Source organism: Carassius gibelio, chromosome B8, assembly GCF_023724105.1.
Source record: "Carassius gibelio isolate Cgi1373 ecotype wild population from Czech Republic chromosome B8, carGib1.2-hapl.c, whole genome shotgun sequence".
NCBI classification, from domain to species: Eukaryota; Metazoa; Chordata; class Actinopteri; order Cypriniformes; family Cyprinidae; genus Carassius; species Carassius gibelio.
In genome coordinates this window covers 21,625,655-21,645,952 of record NC_068403.1, presented here as the reverse complement: position 1 = coordinate 21,645,952, position 20,298 = coordinate 21,625,655, and the positions used below count along the sequence as shown (strand labels likewise).

Here is a 20,298-nt window from a genome sequence, read left to right as displayed (position 1 = left end):
TAGGGTCACTTAACTAGTTGCTAGAACATAATCCATTTATTAGTACTTATTAAGCACATATTAATGCCTTATTCTACATCCCTAATCCTACCCAATACCTAAACTTAACAACTACCTTAACAATTAATAAGCAGCAAATTGGGAAAGTACTGAGGGAAAAGTCATAGTTTTCCCTGTTCTAAAGTGTTACCAAAAATGCTATTTACATTTGAATGCAAATAGTGATGGGTGCAATTAACACAAAATACAAATACAAGTATTATGCTGTTTGTGTTGAACGCAAAATATCTAATCCATGTTGGGTTGAGATGGTGAAAATAGCCTTTGCCAACAGGGTTGGCTATTTACACTCAGTGTAAACATGTAACGGGTGAATTCAAAGAGTTAATATGTTTAAACAAATGTACCTGTAATGTGCTTGTTCAGGTGACTTTTATGATATGCAGTTAAGACAAATACGAAAGTTGAGATAAAAGATTTTAGTACATGCATAGTCTCACCTGTTTTTTACCTTACAGTATGTCTATAATAAAGCATACTGTGTTCAGTTTTATCATTTTCATACTGTTTGCCATCCTTTAGTTATTGTCAGGGTGTTCCTATAGCTCAAACACTAAAGCATAGTGTTAGCCAAGGTCAGGGGAATGCATATTGATTAAAAATAATAATCAGAAGAGATAAGTTCAATTTGTAGTCGGAAATACCATTAGAAAACTAATGCAGCAACCTGTTTTCTGTAAGAGAACGCAGAACCTTCTTAAATTACATTTTTTTACTTATAAAAGTATAAAAATTGCATGTACAATGTGAATAACTGTTGAAATGCATCATAACAGTCTGTGAAAAGAGTATAGACAACATAGACCAAAGTGTTTAGAACAATGTGTTCAATAAACAGAGTCTCAAGGACTTTTACACAGAATATAATCTACTCTTCAGGCTAATAGAGTTGCTATTTGTTCTGATAGGTCAGCACAAACTTCCACACAACAGTTCATAGTGTCTGTCTGTCTTTCTGTCTTTCTGTTGTTGAGTCTGTAGATCTGTTGGTCTGTCTATCTGCTCCAGTAAAAAATAAATATACTAGTATGTGTTTTAAATTAATTTAATTCATGCTAAGTATACTACAAATACATTTTATATATTTATGTAAAAACATCCTGCAATTGTACTTTTAGCATACTAAACTGGTGTACTTCAAGTCTGCTAAATTGGAACAACTATTTTGTATTTAATGCACTTTAATTATGAAGAAGTATGGCTGTATGGCATTTTATGCTTAATGTTAAGAAATGTGCATTGTGCACAAGTAGTAGTACAATAAAGTTTAACAATGTAAAAAAAAAAAAAAAAAAAAAAACTTTTTTTTTTATTGGCCTACTTGAATTTATCCAATTGAATTCACACTAATTGAGTTTGGCCAATTGACAAAAATTAGATGTGATTAGTCAATGGAACAATTTGAGTTGGAGAGGTCTGACTTTTTTCTTACAGTGTATCATTTTTATATCAATAAATCTTGAGTGGTATGTCAGCAAATATTTTAATAGATTTAAAATACACTTTAAAATATATAACTTTATCTATCTGTCCATCTAGATCAGCCAACAGTTAACATGCAGTATATGATCATATTGCTGAAAGCTTCTACAGTATTTTCCTTAAAGCTCAACAAGATTTAAAACACTTATAAACTGATTGGATTTTCCTTTTATTCTCATGAATTCATCAACATTAACATCTCTCAAAAGAAATCTCACTAGCTATCTAAAAGATTCACTTTTGCTTATTTAAATGCAAATGAGCAGATCGTTTTGTACTGTGCTATCAGTGAACTCCTGTTGAAAGTGCATTGCTATGAACTCAGCTGTGAGCTTCTATCATGACTGTAACTGATTGTGACATTGATCTTTGCAATAAACATGTTAATGAGTTCCTTTATGCCTTCTATCTTCCTTTCTATCACTCTTTTGTGATATCTTTGTGATATTGTGAGTCTATACATTACCCTTTCTTGAAGTTGAAAAACTGCTGAGTAATTTAAAATCCTGGGAATGGTTATTACTGAGGACAAAGTGCAGTTGGCTTCCCCTTCGCCTAAAGCAGCATGTGGGTGATGTTACTTCATGGTTTAGCCAATGGCCAGCATTCTGCTTATCAAACTACAGTAGATAAAATAAATAAGTGTCACAGGAAGAGAAAGCGAGGCAGGGCTGCTGGCAGTGTGCTCAGTTACAGTCAAAATGAAGAATAAATCGACCAATCTTCGTGTGCGGCTCCCTGCGCTAATTTTTGCATTGGAGGTCATGATTGTGGTTCTCTATGCATTCTTTGTGACATATGAAGATGATGCTAATGCATTTCTACAGAACAACCAGACAAGGCCAATGGAGAACTCTTTGTATCAGAACTATCCATTTTTTGCTGACATTCAGGTGATGATATTTCTCGGATTCGGCTGCCTTCTGGCCTTTTTCCAGCACTACGGTTTTGGTGGAATGGTGTTTAATTTCCTTATCGCCACGTTTACCATTCAGTGGGCCATTCTGGTGCAGGGCTTCTTTCAGTTTTACTACGATGGGAAGATTCATCTTGGTGTGTTGAATCTGATCAATGCTGAGTTTGCCTGTGCTGTTGTGCTCATCTCTTTTGGAGCAGTGATGGGAAAGACGAGCCCTGTGCAACTCCTGGTAAGTATATTATTTTTGCAGCAGGTGGCTTGAAATGAGATATTGAATCTACAAAAGATGTTTCGCCTTATTTTCCATTGTCAAATGATTGCAGCACTGAAAAGGTACAGTGAAAAGATGTGTTGAACATTAACAACAATCTGTTATCTATATTATTTCACAAAAAGTAAGAGATAACACCTTCACCTGTTATATTGTATGTGTGAGATGAGGATCTGCCATGCACCATTGTTATTAATTGAATGTTAATTGTAAGTGTATTTTCAAATAGATCAAAATGAATTTATGGTAAATTAAAATATACTATATATTTATTGTATACTGTATAATGAGCCTTTTATTTCATTGATATATAATTTGCTTAAAAATATACACTTTCAAGATGTGAAGTGCAATTTAAGAGCACATTTAATACAATTAAGTGCAAATTTTCACAAGGGTAAGTAAACAGTGTGATACTCTAATGCCAAATTGACACAGCAAAGTCTTCTATTTAATGCTTCTCAGAGGTTTCTTGAATGCAATTTGTACTGCATACTAGGGGCTGATGTGCATCAGAGCAGGAATAATTTAGTCTCACTTTTAGCAGGGTTTTTCCTGGGTCAAAATTGGTCTTCGGTGGTGGCTGACCGACATGGTCATCCACACTTAGCAAAGAGTACCCTAGTACATGATCCCAATACTGACAATAAATGTTACTTTGAAATAAATACAAAGAAACAGATTGTGATTTTTTTTTCTTATCCTATTTATTAGTTAAAAAATGATCACTGCCATCCTTTCTTGCCCTTTTTGCAAAAAAAGCTGTGATTTTTCCATGGCTTTCATAGTTTAGAAAGATAAAATCCTTTTTTGATAGACCTGATAATAATTTTAGTATAATCATATCAATTAAAAAGTAGCATTAAAAACATAGCATTAAAAGGTGTAATAGTGTAGTGTAGTGTAGTTTTTACCATATAAAATGTAAGAAAATTATCAGCTAGCTAGGAACAGCTTGCTTTGTGCTTTGTTCTAGTTTATGCTGCATTATGTCTTTACACAGAATTTTGAACAGACACAGAGCAGCCTTGTCTTAGCTGATTAAAAAATGTCCTAATACCATAAAAAGAAAAAAAAATGTTGGCCAAAATAATGTATTTTAATTACACTACACTACTTATTCTATTTCAATGAGATTTTTCACTATAGAATGAAGCTTGGCACGGTATGGTCTCAGATTGCATTCTCCACAGTCAATAGAAGCAGTGCAGCCTTTGAATTTGGTTAAATGATGCATCCTAAGAAACTAAATATTTATTGTGTATTGTGCAGGTCATGGCCTTGCTGGAGATCCCTGTGTTTGGTGTCACAGAATGGGCTGTGGTGAAATACCTAAAGATCAACGATGCCGGGGGCTCGATCCTCATCCACATTTTTGCCTGCTACTTCGGACTGGGTGTCACCTTTGTCCTCTACAGGCCCAGCCTAAATGAGGGACACCCAAAAGAGTCGACAAGTTACCAGTCGGATCTGCTCTCAGTAATGGGAACCCTGTTCCTCTGGGTGTTCTGGCCCTCTTTCAACTCAGCGCTGACCTTGAAGGGTGACGACCAGCACAGAGCCATTCTCCACACATTCATAGGTCTCAGTGCCTCCACAATCACCGCCTTCGCCCTGTCCAGCATGCTCAGCAAGAATGGCAAGATCAGCATGGCCGATGTGCAGAACGTAACACTGGCTGGTGGTGTAACGGTCGGTGCTTCAGTGGACATGATGATTTCGCCGGCTGCTGCTTATGTGCTGGGCATCCTGGGATGCATCGCATGCATGCTGGGGTATAAATACTTGAGCCCGTTCTTAGCACACAGGCTGCGGATACAGGATCAGTGCGGCATTCACAACCTGCACGGCCTGACAGGACTCATTTCCAGCCTAGCAGGAATCTGTGCCATCCTGTTGGCGACCGAGGAAACATACGGCCCCAGTCTCTATCAAACCTTCTCTCATCGGGCCCCTCCACAGGGAGACCCTCTGCTAGTGGAGTTGCAGGAATTGATCCCAGATCTGGAAGCGGGTTTGGGTCGGACCGCACGGGAACAAGCCCTCTTTCAGGTAGCTGCCGTGTTTGGGACTATTGCGGTGGCAGCAGTCGGGGGTTTGCTGACTGGTGTGGTACTCAAGTTACCGTATCTGGCTTCCCCCAGCGACGAGAAATGCTTTGACGATGAGCTCTTCTTTAATGTTCCACCAGATTACAAAAGCGTAAATGGTCCACAGGACGTATGGTCCTGTGTTCACAGAGACACAAACAAAACTGATGCTGACTGAAGAATGAAAAGGACTATGTGTTAGTAAAGAGGAATAAATGTCAATGTAGGACTGCTGTGAACTTCAGAACTGAGTACTGTGTAACTTGCTAAATCTTAACTATTTACCCCCCCAAAAACTGTTTATTTTAATATTTGATGGGATGAGGTTTGTATACTGTGTATCAAAATACAAAAAGTGTATGATTTTGATCAAATTTTGTATTTGTATAATATTTTATATAATCCATTTTCATTGATATAAAAAACAAGTATGCTGCACATTAGCATACTTTTTAAAAGAGTAATTATTATTGGAAATAATATATGTAAGTGCGAGCTGAACATAATGTTTGCAATTTTATTCAAATGTATTATAGTTTAAATTGTTTAATGTAGTTAGTTGAACGTTTTGACTCTTTATATGTAGATTCATGATTACTTCCGTTGAAATGTGACTAAATGTGTATTGCCAAATGTACTGACAAGAATTTGTGTTTAGGAAAATATATTTTAATGTAATTTCTATTGAAACTTGTAACTCATAGACATAATTGTAATGATAATGTTGCAATTTTGTAGATTTAAAATATATAACATTTAAATGTAATATCAAATAGTACATTTGAAATCATAACCCAGCACTTTACATGCATTTTAGTTTGTTAGTAAACACATCCAAATAAGTGTACCTCTTTAAAAAGTGACAAAAGATTAACAAAACAATTATATAAAATGTGCTTTAAGGTAAACCGATGAATTTCACATTATTACAAAGTGCGCTTATTGAAAGTGACTTCAGTGTGTTAAGAAACAGTCATGAAAGTGTCTCTCTTTAAGTGCACTTAAGTGGTATTTTATTTCAGTATATTATTTTATCTTCAATTAACTTTTTTTGTTTAAAACACTTTAAAATTTGAAGTAAACTATAATTCAATACAAATGGGTGCACTTATTTTTCACAAGGTTACAAATGGATGATAAATGATATGAGTATTGTCAGCACAGCCAGACTGACAGAGTAATAGCGGACACCTCCCTCTCTAAACAAAAGATAAAACGGGCTAAAGTTGAATCGTTTACAGTTAAAAAACTGTGAAATGTGAACTACAGTTCATTTACAGATGATGAAAGCTATCTTATGAAAAGTTATAAATTAACAGGTGGACAGGAGGACTGTATTTATTGGGGTCATGTCTATACACGTCTGTTAGACAGATAGGCCTAGATATGTACATATCTAAAAGCATATATATATATATATATATATATATATATATATATATATATATATATATATATATATATAGGCTATAAATGCATCCCAGTTAAATAATGTGACAGTCTTTTGTAATGTAAGGCTATTACTCAAAGTTTGAATGCTGATTGATGACACTTACAAAATACATTACATGGAATTAATTTGTTCAAAACAAAACAAGAAGTTGGAACCGATAGCATTGTTTGCACTACAGACATCCCGAGCTTGAGTCCTGTTTATTCACAGTCCATGATCTTTGAGTCAAGGACCTTTTCCGATCCCACCCCCCATCTCTTTCCCACCCCAAAACCTCAAACAACCTGCAGGTAACATATATATATATATATATATAGACACATAAACTATATCTATTACATTTCTGAACCACTGTACTATTTTCAGTCAGAAATATCATAAATAATTACAAGTAACTAAACAACAAGTGCCATATTGAATTAAAAGTGAAAAAGATGCTAACCCTTAAACAGGTAGCGAGTAACGTTACAAGACTTTATCTTGGCTGTGAGGTCTGGAAAATTGAAGCTATAATTATCAAATAAAAATATTTTTCATCTTTAAACCATGTATGCACATTATTTAAAGATTTGGGTGTCTATCTGGTCAATATATTTTAATAAAAAATGATTATTCAGAATAATAGCCCTAAATTTTGCATTGGACAATTATTTTAGACTACTGTAAAGTTGTGTGAAGAACTGAAGTTAGAATGAAAAGCAAACTATACCCTACAATAATATCAACAATTCAAACATTAATATTATGCGGTTGAATTAACTTATTTGAGTTAAAATACATATATAAACATTAATCTCAACATAAATATAAATAATATTAGATGTATTTATTAATTTACATAAATAATAATTCATAAGTGTATAGATTACATTTAATATTCATGTAAATCTAATTTTTATTCAAGCCTTTCTAGATCTAATCTTTATAATCTTTTGATGGCTCCGCCCTTGTTTACAAAGCGCCAAGCTAGATTCTGCAATTTAAGAGTATTATTTTAGGAAGAAGAAAAAAAGCATTGCAAATTCTGCAAGAATAACCACGCAGGAAGAACAGAAACTCAAATTTCTCCTTTCCTCGACTTTTATCTAACGTGTATTATGAAACCACAGGAAACCCCGCCCCTCACAGCGTCCATTTTGGGTAAAGCAGGAAGTTGTCTTGTGAGGCAAACCTAATGACAAACTGAACTGAGCTTATTAAATATCCACAGATTCAAACATCGGTATTTGTTTTTCTTGAATGATTATTCGCTGTATGTTTTGCTCGTCTATAGGCGGATCGGACCGTGTGCTTCGAAGCTGTGTTGACTGTCAGACTTCACGCGCGCGTCGAAGAGCTCGCGACGGTAAGCGGAGTGCTCAATAAAACCAGGTAATTTTGTAAACAAGCAGCTTTTGGTCTAATTAGGATTCGGGCTCAGAATTAAATGGAAATATAACATGCATTACGTTATTCTGTAACAAATGGATACGAGCGTGGCGTCTACATTAGCTTCTTATGTAACATTAATGATGTTGTTGTCTGGAGAGCGTTTAACGTTACTGCACAGCTCGACTGGAAGATGGTGTTTTTTTGTTTGCCCTGTCAATGAAACGAGTGCTTAAACGGAACCATAAACTATAACTCATGAGGTTGGCTGTGTTTGTAAAGTCTATGTTGCTTTTTTCATATTCAGCAGGTCAGAATGGCGGATGACTTCGACGTTGAGGCCATGCTGGAAGCTCCTTATAAGAAGGTGGGTTGACGACCGGAAGTTGACGAGTGTTTTTTTTTTGTTTTTTGTTTTTTTGTAGGCGTTTAAAGATTAGTTCAACAAAAATATGTCATAGTTTATTCACCTATATGCATTTCCAACCTGTATGGATAAATATCATTCTAGTGATGAGCACAAAGGGAGAAATTTTGAAAATTGCTTCTATCCATCATTCTTAGTCATGAAGGAGGACTTTATCCTTTAATTGTAAACAACAACAACAAAAATCCAAAATCACCATAAAAATAGTATATATGAGTACAGTAGTCTTGTTTCAGAACCAAAAATCTAATAAGTTTATTTTTTCCACAGGATAACTTGCCTATACATTTAAAACAATTCAGAGTTTCTCCTTTTACCGTTCAGTAGAATGAAGTTTTGGGACAACATGGGTGGATAAACAATAATAGATTTTTTATTTGTGTGTGAATTGAACTCGTGTTGTCTTATGGCTACTTAGAAACCCTGCTTTTATTGTCTGTGCCTGACTAAAGTGTAAGACTGTGTAATGTGTTTGAGAGACAGTGTGATATCCTGAATTACAAATAAATGCCCATCTATCTCTTTTTATAGACTTGCCTAATGATATCTCACCTCTACTCCCCTGAATACATCTTTGATTCCAGTGTGAACTGTGAAAAAAAGTAAGGTAGTAATTGCGCAATGTATTAATGTACTTTGATCCAAAATACAAATAGACCGCCACCATACACCTTTAAATCAATTTGGTTTCATAACGGTGAATGAATGCCAATAGATGAAACATAATGTGACATGGAGCAGAGACAGTATTCAGGTTTCAGCCATGTCACCCAAAATCTGTTAAAGATGAATCCGATGCAGTGGACGAAAAATAAAAGCTGCTGTTCAAAATTCTGGGGTTGGTAAGATTGCTCACCAAGACTGAATTTGATTAGCTTGTAAAATCAGTAATATCGTGATTTGTGAAATATCTTCATATTTTAAATAAAATGTTTTCTATTTTAATAGAATTAAAACATTTTAAGCATCATTACTCCAGTCTCCAGTGTCACATGATCCTTCAGAAATCATTCTTATATTCTGATTTGCTGTTCAAGAAACAGTTCTTATTATTATTATTAGTGTTTTCTGTATTCTTTAATAAATATAATGGTCACAAGAACAGTATTATTTGAAAACTAATTACTTTAGTAACATTGTCTTAACTCATTTTTGATGAGTTTAATACATCCTTTCTGAATTAAAGTATGAATTTCTTTAAAATAAACATCTGTCCGCAAACTTTTGAATGGTGGTGTTCATACAATACACCATAGGCATGCATTATAAATGGATAAAATCAACCCCTGCCAAACGTAAAAATAAAAAACAACTCAAAAATTCTACATATTATCGAAGTAACATTTATTGCAAATTGCATTTTAAATGGTATAACCTTCTCATTGGACCTGGAGTCAAGAATTGAAACCCTGAAGCCCTGGACTGTACTTGATCTGCACTGAAGGTCATTTTTGGTGTTCAAACCTGAAAAGAGCAGAATTGTCTTTTTAAATGAATTTTAAATATGAATACTGTCTCTCTACCCAATGTTTTGATGGTCTCTAAAACCGTTGACATTGGCATTTGGTTTGTGCATGTATTTAGTAATATCTCTTTATCGTAAAACTGTTTGCTATTTAAAAATGCATTACCCAATAATATTTTTTTAATCAGTAAAGGTAGATATAAATAGAATTTGTATCTGTTTTTTTGTAATAGTTGTCATAGTTGTGAAAATGAGACAAATGCGGGAAAAAAAGCCCTGAAAATCTTTTGATGAGGTTTTAAGTTGTGTTTTTTTGGCTGACTTTGATGCGGTGTCTTTTGGGAGGCGATATGACTAAGCCGTGTAAATCCCTGTCTGCTTCAGGACAAGCTGTGAGACAGAGATGGCATCGAGCTCTCACAGTCCAACAACGCAAACTGGGGAAGATCACACGGACTGACAGCCTTCACTCAGGAATGCCCTTTAGTAGCTCTATAGTATGACAACAACAAGACTTATGCTAAAGATAGCAGGGTACCTATACTACCTTAAAAACACATGGCCTAGCATGTCAAGATCTTGAATTTACACAAAATAAGGCCCCCCTCACATTGGATTATTTACAACAGACCATTAGATTATATTCAATTTGTACACGCTTTTATCCAAAGTGACAAAACGAGGAAAAACATAAGCAATTTATCATAAAGGAGCCAACAATAGTAGCATTTCTGTCTTTTCTCTTATCCCCCTGCCCTCTTAATTTCCAATGTTTCCTCTCCATCCTCATGTTTTTCTTTTATCAATCCTGTTCAGGGTGAAAGCAAGTCCTCTAGCGCCGATGGTCGTAATGAGGAACGCAGCAAAAAGTAAGCACAAACCTGTGTTTTTGTTATCCTGCTTTTCAGGTTAATTAATTACACATGTTGGTAGTGAAGGAATTTGTGGGGGGTTTTTCCATGTAGGAAAAGACGCAGCGGTAGTCGTAGTCCGAGTCCGGGTCATCGGAGGAGTAGAAGTGGGGGCCGCAAGAAGAGCCGCGAGCAACGCAGGAGCCGGAGCCGCGAGCGGAAACGTTCACGGAGCAGAGAACACAAGCGGTCGCGATCCCGCAGCAAGGATCGGGGCGGACGTTATCGTGGACACAAAATTCCCTTGTAAGTTAACCCCTGATTGTTCAGTTTAGAGTCTATGTTATTTCTCTTGGTCAGCTTTCCAAATCAGGGTAGTAAATTGTCAGTCAGTCATCTGCAACACAGTAAAATAGTTAAAGAAGTGGTCCACCCAGAAATGAAAATTCAACCCTCATGTCGTTCCAAAACCCATTCGACTTGAGAATACAAATTAAGAGATCCTTTCAAACAACATTTTCAAGCTTCAAAAAGTTTTTAAAGACATTAATTTTGCCGTTTAATCCAAGTCTTCCAAAGAAACATGCACACATTGAATGCTTTTATTCCCTTATAAACATTGATGAACGCACCTTTAAATCGCTTGTAAAATATGATAAACGTAAGCTCAACTGTGCAAATCTCATTGGTTTTTACCTAGCAAGTAAGCACAGTTTGGCCCCGATCAAACCGAATGCATTTTTTGCATTGAGAGGTGCCTTTTTTAAATTATCTTTGGTTGTTAGTGACCGTTCTGTGCACTGTTTATGCACCCTGTGCGCCTCACGTTTTTGCAGGAGTGCTCTGAAGTTGAAAAAAAAAGAACTCTGAGCAGAAAAAGTGCCAGACTTCCGAGAGGCGGGCCTTTTGTATTTTTTAGGACTTCTGTTAATATAACAGTTTACTCAACAGCAAAAACCAAAGATTATAGAGCGCTCACGCTATAATCCTTTGATTAGACTGACAGGACAGCTGATTTGGTGGTTGCCTAGCAACATAACAGCGCACTGCTATTTTTTTTAAAGTCACCAAAAAAAGCCAGTGCAGTGTGTGCCCTTGTGTTTTCATCCCTAAAAATGTGTTTGGTGTGATCGGGGCCTTAAACTTACGTTTCATGAGCTCTACTGTATGTTTTAAAGATGAGTGGAAGTCATACAGATTTGGAACAATGTGAGTGAGTAAATGATGACTGAATTTTCCTTTTTTTCCAAAGACCATGGACCAATTTGAACATGTTGTGTATATGGGAAGCATAGTTTAGTTTGTTGTAACTAGAGATCGGTCAGTGTCTTGCTAAATGTTCATCTGCTTTGCTAAGAATGCTTGAATCTTACGTTCCTTTACGCTGAGGCACATTGCTATGTTTTTGAAGATGCCTGGTGCTTGTTTTGAGGAAATCTCAGAATAGAGAACCTGGAGGCGATGTCCATCCAGGCCTACTGTGTTCTGGTTCATGGGGGCAACCTTAACCGCAAGTTCATTGGCCAGTTGCAGTCAGATGACTCAGCATGCCCTTATTGGGCAAGCAGTGATCGCCCACTTCTTCAGTGATCATGATTGCAAAAATATATATTTTTCCATTTGGGTTTTTTCAAATATTCATAATAATATAATATAAGGTCCTTACAGAGGAAACAGTGATTACCGTGGTTGCATTTTTTCCATAAAATAAATTTCAATGTAATATGTTACCATGGACCACAAAACCAGTCATAAGGGTCAAGTTTTAGAAATTGAGATATATACATCATTGGTAAGTTGAATAAATAAGATTTCCATTGATGTATGGTTTGTTAGGATAGAACGATATCTGGCCGAGATTCAACTATTTGAAAATCTGGAATGTGAGGGTGCTAAAAAAATATAAATATTGAGAAAATCACCTTTAAAGCTGTCCAAATCAAGTTCTTAGCAACACATATTACTAATCATTTATTTACAGTAGGAAATAAAAAAAATATATCTTCATGGAACATTACCTTTACTTCATCTTCACATAAAATATAATATAGTTTAAGGGTTATGGGCAGTGTAGTTTTTCCACTTAAATTTGTCTGTTTAACAGGATTTTTAAAGAAGCTGAAATCGCACATGTGATTTCTACCAATATAATTTCAAAACTTATGTTTGGTCTCTTTTTCACACTAACAGTAATAATAAAAAAATATTTTGAAGGCAGAACCCATAGTTTTGCCATGGCTTGCAATGGGTTTTCACTGGATACTTGCCAGTATGCAGTACTATCAGGTACTACCAGTATGCAGTAGCCCTCGCATGGCCGATGCACGATGGCTGAAAGTTGACTGCTTTAACGCTGAGAAAAACCCTTGTTTTATATGTGTCATAGTATGGGGCCGAAATTAAATGGTGTTCCCGGAGGGAAGACTGGCCCACAACATTTCACCAAACACAGGTGATCTCATCTGTGACTCTTGCTGCCTGTTGTGTGCTGAATGTGTGCTGATGTGTACATCTGTCATAAGTAATCATACACGGATGGGTGCGAAACACAGGCTGACAGAGTATTCTGACTATAGTCGCAGGCGCTCTAGGAGCAGAAGCCCATTTAAGAAGGACAGAAGCCCGTTTAAGAAGGACAGAAGCCCGTTTAAGAAGGACAGAAGCCCGTTTAAGAAGGACAAAAGCCCTGTCAGGTGAGACGCTCATTGAACATCATGAAAAGGTCCTTAACTGGCACTGATGGTTCCACGAAGAACCTGTAACATCCATGGAACCTTTCCAGTGCACAAACGGTTCTTTAAAATGGAAATATGTTCTTCAGATTATTAAAGTATTCTTCACACTGAGAAAACATGGTTCTTATAAGAACTGTTCACTGAATAATTCTCTGAGGAACCAAATATGGTAGTTCTGTTGCATTACTGTGAAAACCCCCTTTTGGAACCTTTGTATTTAAGAATAAAGTATTACCACAAATTATTCCATAACCACATGTGAGGTTATTTTATATGACACTAAGAAGAGGCGAGGAGAAATCTGCCATCTTAAATGCACTTAAGCTGAGAAAAGGAAATGGGTGCAGTTATTTTTAAAACGTGTTAAAGGCACACTTAACTCTTCTGCCTCAAAGTAATTCTGCATATCATTTATCAAGTGTACAGCTCTCAGTAAACTTGCTATAAGGTCTGCATAACTGTGCAGTTGTTTCAATTAATTAATGTTGTTCAATATAGTCAATAGATAGATATACACAGAATGTCATTTTTAATAGAGAATGATGAGGTCCTTTTAGCCTGATATTAATGTTTTTATGTCATGGATAATCTAGTCTAATCTAATATTAACTTGATTCACTCCTAAAGAGTCTCAATTTGGTGTCAACTTTAATATAAAATCTGATTTAGCATATTTAGGCTATTTACATTCTTGGAGTGCATTGTTTGCACACTATTTCGAAACACAAAGCTCATATACAGGTGAAATGTAATGTGTGTCTTCTGGTTTTATTTTATGAACATATTATAAACTGAAAGAACCTATCAAATATCAAGTTATAGCGGAGTAAAAATTAAGTCTGGAGCACATATTAGCCTACAGATCTTCTTAATCATTATTTTCCAGGTAAAATAAAGAGGTTTTAAGCATAAATGTAACTTGTGTTTCAAATTTAGAGTAGAGTAGAGTAGATCCAGAAAAATAAACTTAAGCTTTAAGACATGAAACATAAGCTTCATTTCCAGAGGGAATGTTTTGTGTTTCAGTGGTTGTTGACCTGTGTGCTTCTTCAAACAGGCAGCCCATAGATAATCTGAGCCCAGAGGAGAGAGACGCCCGCACAGTGTTCTGCATGCAGCTCGCTGCCAGAATCAGACCCAGAGATCTGGAAGATTTCTTCTCTGCAGTGGGAAAAGTATGATGCTCTTAATTAAAACAAACTTAGCTTTGGTGGTTTTTTTATTTATTTTATTTTGGTTCCTCTTTCTCCTCATTTACTGATGTTAACTGACAAATTAAGCACAAGAGAGCTTTTGTATCCTTTGTGTAAGGTCCGTGATGTAAGGATGATCTCGGATAGGAACTCTCGGAGGTCGAAGGGCATTGCCTACATTGAGTTTGTGGATGCGACATCGGTACCGCTGGCGATCGGCCTGACGGGGCAGAGGGTTCTGGGAGTGCCTATCATAGTCCAAGCTTCACAGGTCAGAGCATTAACAGACAGAGCATTAATCACCTCTCCACTTCCTAATGCAGTGCATGTGAATCGTTTTGTTGAATTTTTTGCGTATTTCAGGCTGAGAAGAACAGGGCAGCAGCCATGGCCAGCATGCTCCAGAGAGGCGGTGCAGGACCCATGCGGCTGTACGTGGGCTCCCTGCACTTCAATATAACTGAAGACATGCTCAGGGGCATTTTTGAGCCATTTGGAAAGGTGCGGTTGGGATTCTAAGCGGTTTTAGATGCATAAATAAGCCGCTAAACCAGGATAAAACTAGTGAATCTGCTATTTAACACAAGTTTGTTTTCCTCCTCTCGTTTCAGATTGAGGGCATCCAGCTAATGATGGACACTGAGACTGGCAGGTCGAAAGGATACGGATTCATATCAGTGAGTTCATCAAAATGCTAATTTACTAAGGTTTAAGGGGCCATATTTGACATTTTGACATCTGATTGAATAGATAATCAGTGGATGAATAGTCAAACATCTTGGTCCTTCCTTATTGTTTCTCTCATCATGGACGTGAGTAGAGCTGCATGACTGAATTGCAATCTTTGTGATTTTATGGCCAAAAAGTTTGATTATCAATATAATAGTACTATCTATTTTAATCTTTTATTATTATTATTATTATTATTATTCTCAAACACAATAGGAGTTATTACTATTGTAATATTGTTAAATTAAGTCTAGTATTTAAGAAAAATAATTCTAATAATAATTTAGGTTTGTATTACTGTTGAGTTCATATCTATGATTTCTAAATGACCTTCTAAATTAGCTTTTTTTTTTCATCTTGTTGTGACTGGCTAAGGAAACCGTATATCTATAAATAAATAAAAAACTATATATAATGCAAAAACAGGACAGTTCTATTTTGCCTTTGTGTCATAAATCCAATGCTGATTACCGGTCTGTGTTTGTGCAGTTTGCAGATGCAGAATGTGCTAAAAAAGCCCTGGATCAACTAAATGGTTTCGAGCTTGCAGGACGGCCAATGAAGGTGGGTCATGTTACTGAGCGTTCTGATGCCTCATCTGCAAGCTCCTTCCTGGACAGTGATGAACTGGAGAGAACTGGCATTGACTTGGGCACAACAGGTCGACTTCAGCTGATGGCAAGACTCGCAGAAGGTACTGATTAAATGTTGCACGTTACGGTCTCTCAGATGTGCAGAAGACTGATTCAAGCTACTTGTGTATATTACATGGTTGTAAACCAATTTATACGTGTCTCTGGGATGTTTTTAGGTACAGGACTGCAGATTCCTGCTGCTGCTAAGCAGGCCTTACAGATGAGTGGCTCTGTGGCATTTGGAAATCTCGCCAATGGTGCGTCTTTGATAAAATGTTCATGGGATTAGAATCCATTAAGATGATAGAATTTGAATAATAGGGATCTGTTGTTTTGATCCATTGCTCCAAATAATTCATGTGAAAAGGCCTTTACAGTGACAGTTATGTATGTTTTTGCGTCACTGACAGCCTCAACCACACAACCTCTTATTCCCAATCCTGGGATGAACCAAGCTATGAACCTTCCAAGTCAGCCACTTGCTACACACTGCTTGCAGCTCTCCAACATGTTCAGTCCACAAGCGTGAGTTACATTTATTATTAAAACTATCATTGACAATATAGTGTTTGAGATGTTGAATGGCATGTGTCATTCTTAAAAGAAAGAAATTGATTCTAAAATGTCTTGTTGTGTTGCTCTGTAGGGAAAACGATCCTGGCTGGGACCTGGAGATAAAGGATGATGTAATCGAAGAGTGCAGAAAACACGGAGGCATTGTTCACATATACGTCGACAAGAACTCTGCTCAAGTATGTCGTCACCTTCATACAGTGGCTTTAAAAAGTCTACACACCCGTTAATATCACTTTTGTCACCACTTTCAATGCAATATGAAAATTAGTGATGTTTAACATTTATAAAGCATCAGCATTAACGGTGTGTAAACCTTTTTTTTTTATAGCCATATTAGTTGAATATCACCAAATCTATTGAGAACATGGCCACATTTCCCATCAAAATGAAAAAAAGGGGGAAATATAGCTTATTTAAAATTAATCCTAATTTAGGAGCAATTATATTTTTTGTATGTCATTATTTTCATTCAATTATAGAATTTGAATTATAAAGTATTTGTACATGTACTATTCAGACATTTAAGGTCTGTAAGTTTCTCTGATGCTTACCAAGGGTGCGTTTATTTGATCAAAAAATACATTAAACAGCAAAATGTTATCACAATTCAACATTACTGTTTTCTATTTTAATATATTTAAGAATGCCATTTATTATTGTGATTAGTAAATTTAAATTTTAGGCAGCTTCAGTCTTGTCACATGATCCTTCATAGACTTTAAATAATAATATACTTCTACTACTGATACTTGCTAAATCATTCTACTATGCAGATTTTCTGCAAAAAAAATGTAACTATTTTAACGCAACTTTCTGAATAAAAGTTTTTCAAATAAAGCAACAAAGCCCCAAACGTGTGAACGTTTGCATTTGTCGTACAAAATAAAACCACATTTCACTTTTTCAATTAAGAAAATATATATTTTTAGTCAATTTGAATGAAATTTTTTAAAAGAAATAACATTTTTAAATTGAATGAAAATGACCATATAGAGAATATATCAATTATGAAATTATATCTGACACATTATGGTTATGAGAATTTAGGGGCATATGCTTATTTGTCATAATTAATTGAAAATAATATTGCAATTTATTGAAGATTATTCATATTCTAAATGCAAATTAGTCTGTGTGATTTTGGGTCAAAATGTGACCTGAACATGTTTTTTGAAACTCGCTCCTACATTCTAGGGCTCAAATAGGCTGCCTGTCTTTTTTACCCAAAAGCCAAATTTTTGCTCTTGTTTGGCAGGGAAATGTTTATGTAAAGTGTCCAACCATCCCAGTAGCAATGGCTGTTGTCGGCGCCCTGCACGGCCGGTGGTTTGCAGGTAACCCATCTCATTTTCTCCCATCTGCCACTCTTTCCTCTCCTTAGAGTGCCTTGTGTTGTTGTGTATGACATCAATCGCTCTCTCCTTCCCTTTATCAGGTAAAATGATCACAGCAGCCTACGTGCCTCTTCCTACGTACCACAACCTGTTTCCAGATGCTGCCACAGCCACAGAGCCCCTGAGGCCCATGCACCGGTGATCCACAGAGTGACCCCTGCTGACCCCGCTTCGTCTGGATCCATATGCTTACCCTGAAACCCCTTCCCAAATGAACAGAGACAGTCCTGTCATGGAGGGCCGTCTAATGGATGGAGTTAGATTTCACAGTTGGACTATATTTTCATATTGTATTTTAGCAGGGGTGTTGTTCTGCCATTAGCATCACCTTCTCTGCGTTTCGCAAGCTTCAGACCAGCTCTCAGCTGTATGTACAGTGGTCTATTGATAAGTGAAAACCTGTAACACCGTCGCTCTCTCTAGATGAGCTCTTGACTCCCGAAAACCGGTTTTGAAGGAGGTTCTGGTGTTTTTTTGAAAGGTATTTCTGTTTGTTTGATTTTCCTTATAAGGTTTCTCTTTCTCTGTTTGGTCTTCAAGTCAAAGTTTTCATCAGTCTTTATCTTGCCATGACTGACATTGTGTTGTAAACTAATGGTTCATTTCCTTTGTTTCTTTATTTTGAAGCAACAAAAGACAACCAAGAAAAATAAATGAGATTTTTTTTTTCTGCAGTATAGTTGAGCTGGTTAGCTTTCTAAAACATCTTTGAATTTATAACGTTTCATAATCAAGAATTGATTTTTCTAAAATCTTCTACTGATTAAATGACTTTCACAACACTGTAAAATGAGTTCTGTCTTTGTATTAATGCTGTTATTAAGGGATATAGACAGAACACCTCTAGAGGGAGATGTTAGTATGGTTTACACTCTAGTTGATTGAATAATGAAGTGTTAAAGGGATGATTCACAAAACTAATGTTGTTCCAAACCTTTGAGTTATTTTGAGAAATTATTTGTATTTTATTTTTTAATCACCAAAGCTGTTTGGTTATAGACATTGTTAAAAATATCTTCTTGTGTAGAAAAGTGAAAGAAAGATTAAAGTCATACAATTTCGGAATGACATGAGTGTATGGCAGGATTTAAATATTTGGGTGAACTTTAAAGTCACTTTAACCTACTGTTTTCCATATGATATGGAAAATTATGATTTGAATGACTTTTTCAGATTTTTAAATACTAAGAACAAAACATTATTAACTACAATCAGAAACATTTATATCAAAACAACGGGTAAATAAAACAAAATGTGTGGCACCCTTTTGTCTAGTACAGATGACTGCTCTGTGCACTCTTGGATGAACTCGCACACCTTTAGAGAAGTCATTTTAAGGCTGCAGCTTTATTATTAATGTTAACCAGACATGTAAACTCTGCTAGATGAGATAGATTATGTGAAATGTAATGTGTTTTGAGCCCTATGTCAACTTCACTGTGATTACAACACTCGAAACAATTCCAAAATCCCATAATGGAGCATTGGGGCTTAATGAAATATTAAATACAAATCTTGTTTAGCCAGTTAATGTGATTTATTTGAGCTGCACTGAAACCTTGGGAATTTGCCTCAGGAAGTAGCATAAATCTGAAAAATCTGAGCAGCTAAAGCCAAACCTTCTCTTCCAATCCCAAGATGAACCAGCTCAGCCATAAGCAATATTCCAACTTTCCCAGACAATATGGTGTGTATGATGTCAAATGGCATGTGTCCTGGCTAAAAAAACATACTGTCTCTGAGCGAGCAGCTGTTTGTTAGTGTGTGGTGTGATGCAAGACTTGTGTTTAAAGGCGCACCTTCCAGCCAATCAGAATTAAGTGTTCAGAAAGTGTGGTTTTTTTTTTCTTATGTAATTCTAGGGATAGTTTATGCTCATCATTTATTTATCCTCCTATTGTTCCAAACCAGTTTGAATTTCTTCTCTGCACATTAAATGAAGATATTTTTAAGAATGTTGATAACCATATTTGGTACCATTGACTTTTACTGTACAGGGGTTATTGCAATGCGAGTATCTAAAACAACATAGGACAAGGTTCAGGGGTATAAAAACCTCACTGTGAGTTGAATGCAGACTTCCAAAAAAAAAACAATTTAAAAATAAAAGAGGACTCAATGTTCAAACGTTCTGCTTTTACATCAGCTCTCATTAGACTGGCGCATTCAAGTTCTGTGAGACTTCTGTAAGAACCATACAGACTATGACATGACATTAGAAGCCAAGATGGTTTTTTGGCTCTGTGTATCCAGCTACTGCCTTTTGAGGAATCCTGCGCCCCATCTGTGTTAATAAATCAAATATTACATTAATTCAGCCTGATATCAGAGACACCTTACGATCTGCCAGCCAATCTGAGTCATCTCAGTCAGTAAAACAAATTTTGCAGTTCATGTTGAGAATAGAGGCTGCCTCAAAAATAAACAAAACTACAAATCTTGTGCTTCAGGCTTGTTTGCATCCATATTATATTTTTATATATTTTTGCTTGTTATATTTATTTTTACAAATTTATTTAACTACATGACATACATGCCTTTATGTACTTCTTAAAGGGACAGTTCACCCAAAAATGAAAATTGTCATCAGTAACCTACCCTGTTTCTTTATTTTGTTTAACATAAAAAATGCTATTTTGAAGAATGTTGG

The 20,298-nt window shown here is 35.9% G+C and overlaps 2 protein-coding genes across 10 annotated transcripts; both read left to right on the top strand.

The window, feature by feature from the left end:
* The first annotated feature begins 2,095 nt into the window (after nt 1–2,095).
* LOC127963249 (ammonium transporter Rh type B-like) lies at nt 2,096–5,921 on the top strand. Its single transcript, XM_052563048.1, has 2 exons — nt 2,096–2,690; nt 4,005–5,921. The coding sequence occupies exons 1-2, from the start codon at nt 2,244–2,246 to the stop codon at nt 4,998–5,000; spliced, it is 1,443 nt and encodes a 480-aa protein (XP_052419008.1). The 5' UTR covers nt 2,096–2,243; the 3' UTR covers nt 5,001–5,921.
* Nucleotides 5,922–7,396: 1,475 nt separating this feature from the next.
* On the top strand, nt 7,397–18,716 carry LOC127963247 (RNA-binding protein 39). Of its 9 annotated transcripts, none has more exons than XM_052563047.1 (17): nt 7,398–7,620; nt 7,951–8,010; nt 8,602–8,672; nt 10,352–10,404; nt 10,501–10,692; nt 12,773–12,838; nt 12,963–13,079; nt 14,179–14,296; nt 14,433–14,585; nt 14,678–14,815; nt 14,926–14,991; nt 15,533–15,737; nt 15,855–15,935; nt 16,089–16,203; nt 16,325–16,430; nt 17,510–17,588; nt 17,690–18,716. In XM_052563047.1, the coding sequence occupies exons 6-17, from the start codon at nt 12,774–12,776 to the stop codon at nt 17,788–17,790; spliced, it is 1,344 nt and encodes a 447-aa protein (XP_052419007.1). In that variant the 5' UTR covers nt 7,398–7,620; nt 7,951–8,010; nt 8,602–8,672; nt 10,352–10,404; nt 10,501–10,692; nt 12,773; the 3' UTR covers nt 17,791–18,716. The 9 variants fall into 9 exon arrangements, with proteins under 9 accessions (XP_052419001.1, XP_052419000.1, XP_052418999.1 ...); XM_052563044.1 differs by having other exon boundaries at nt 9,920–10,404; XM_052563046.1 differs by having other exon boundaries at nt 7,398–7,646.
* The last annotated feature ends 1,582 nt before the right edge of the window (nt 18,717–20,298 follow it).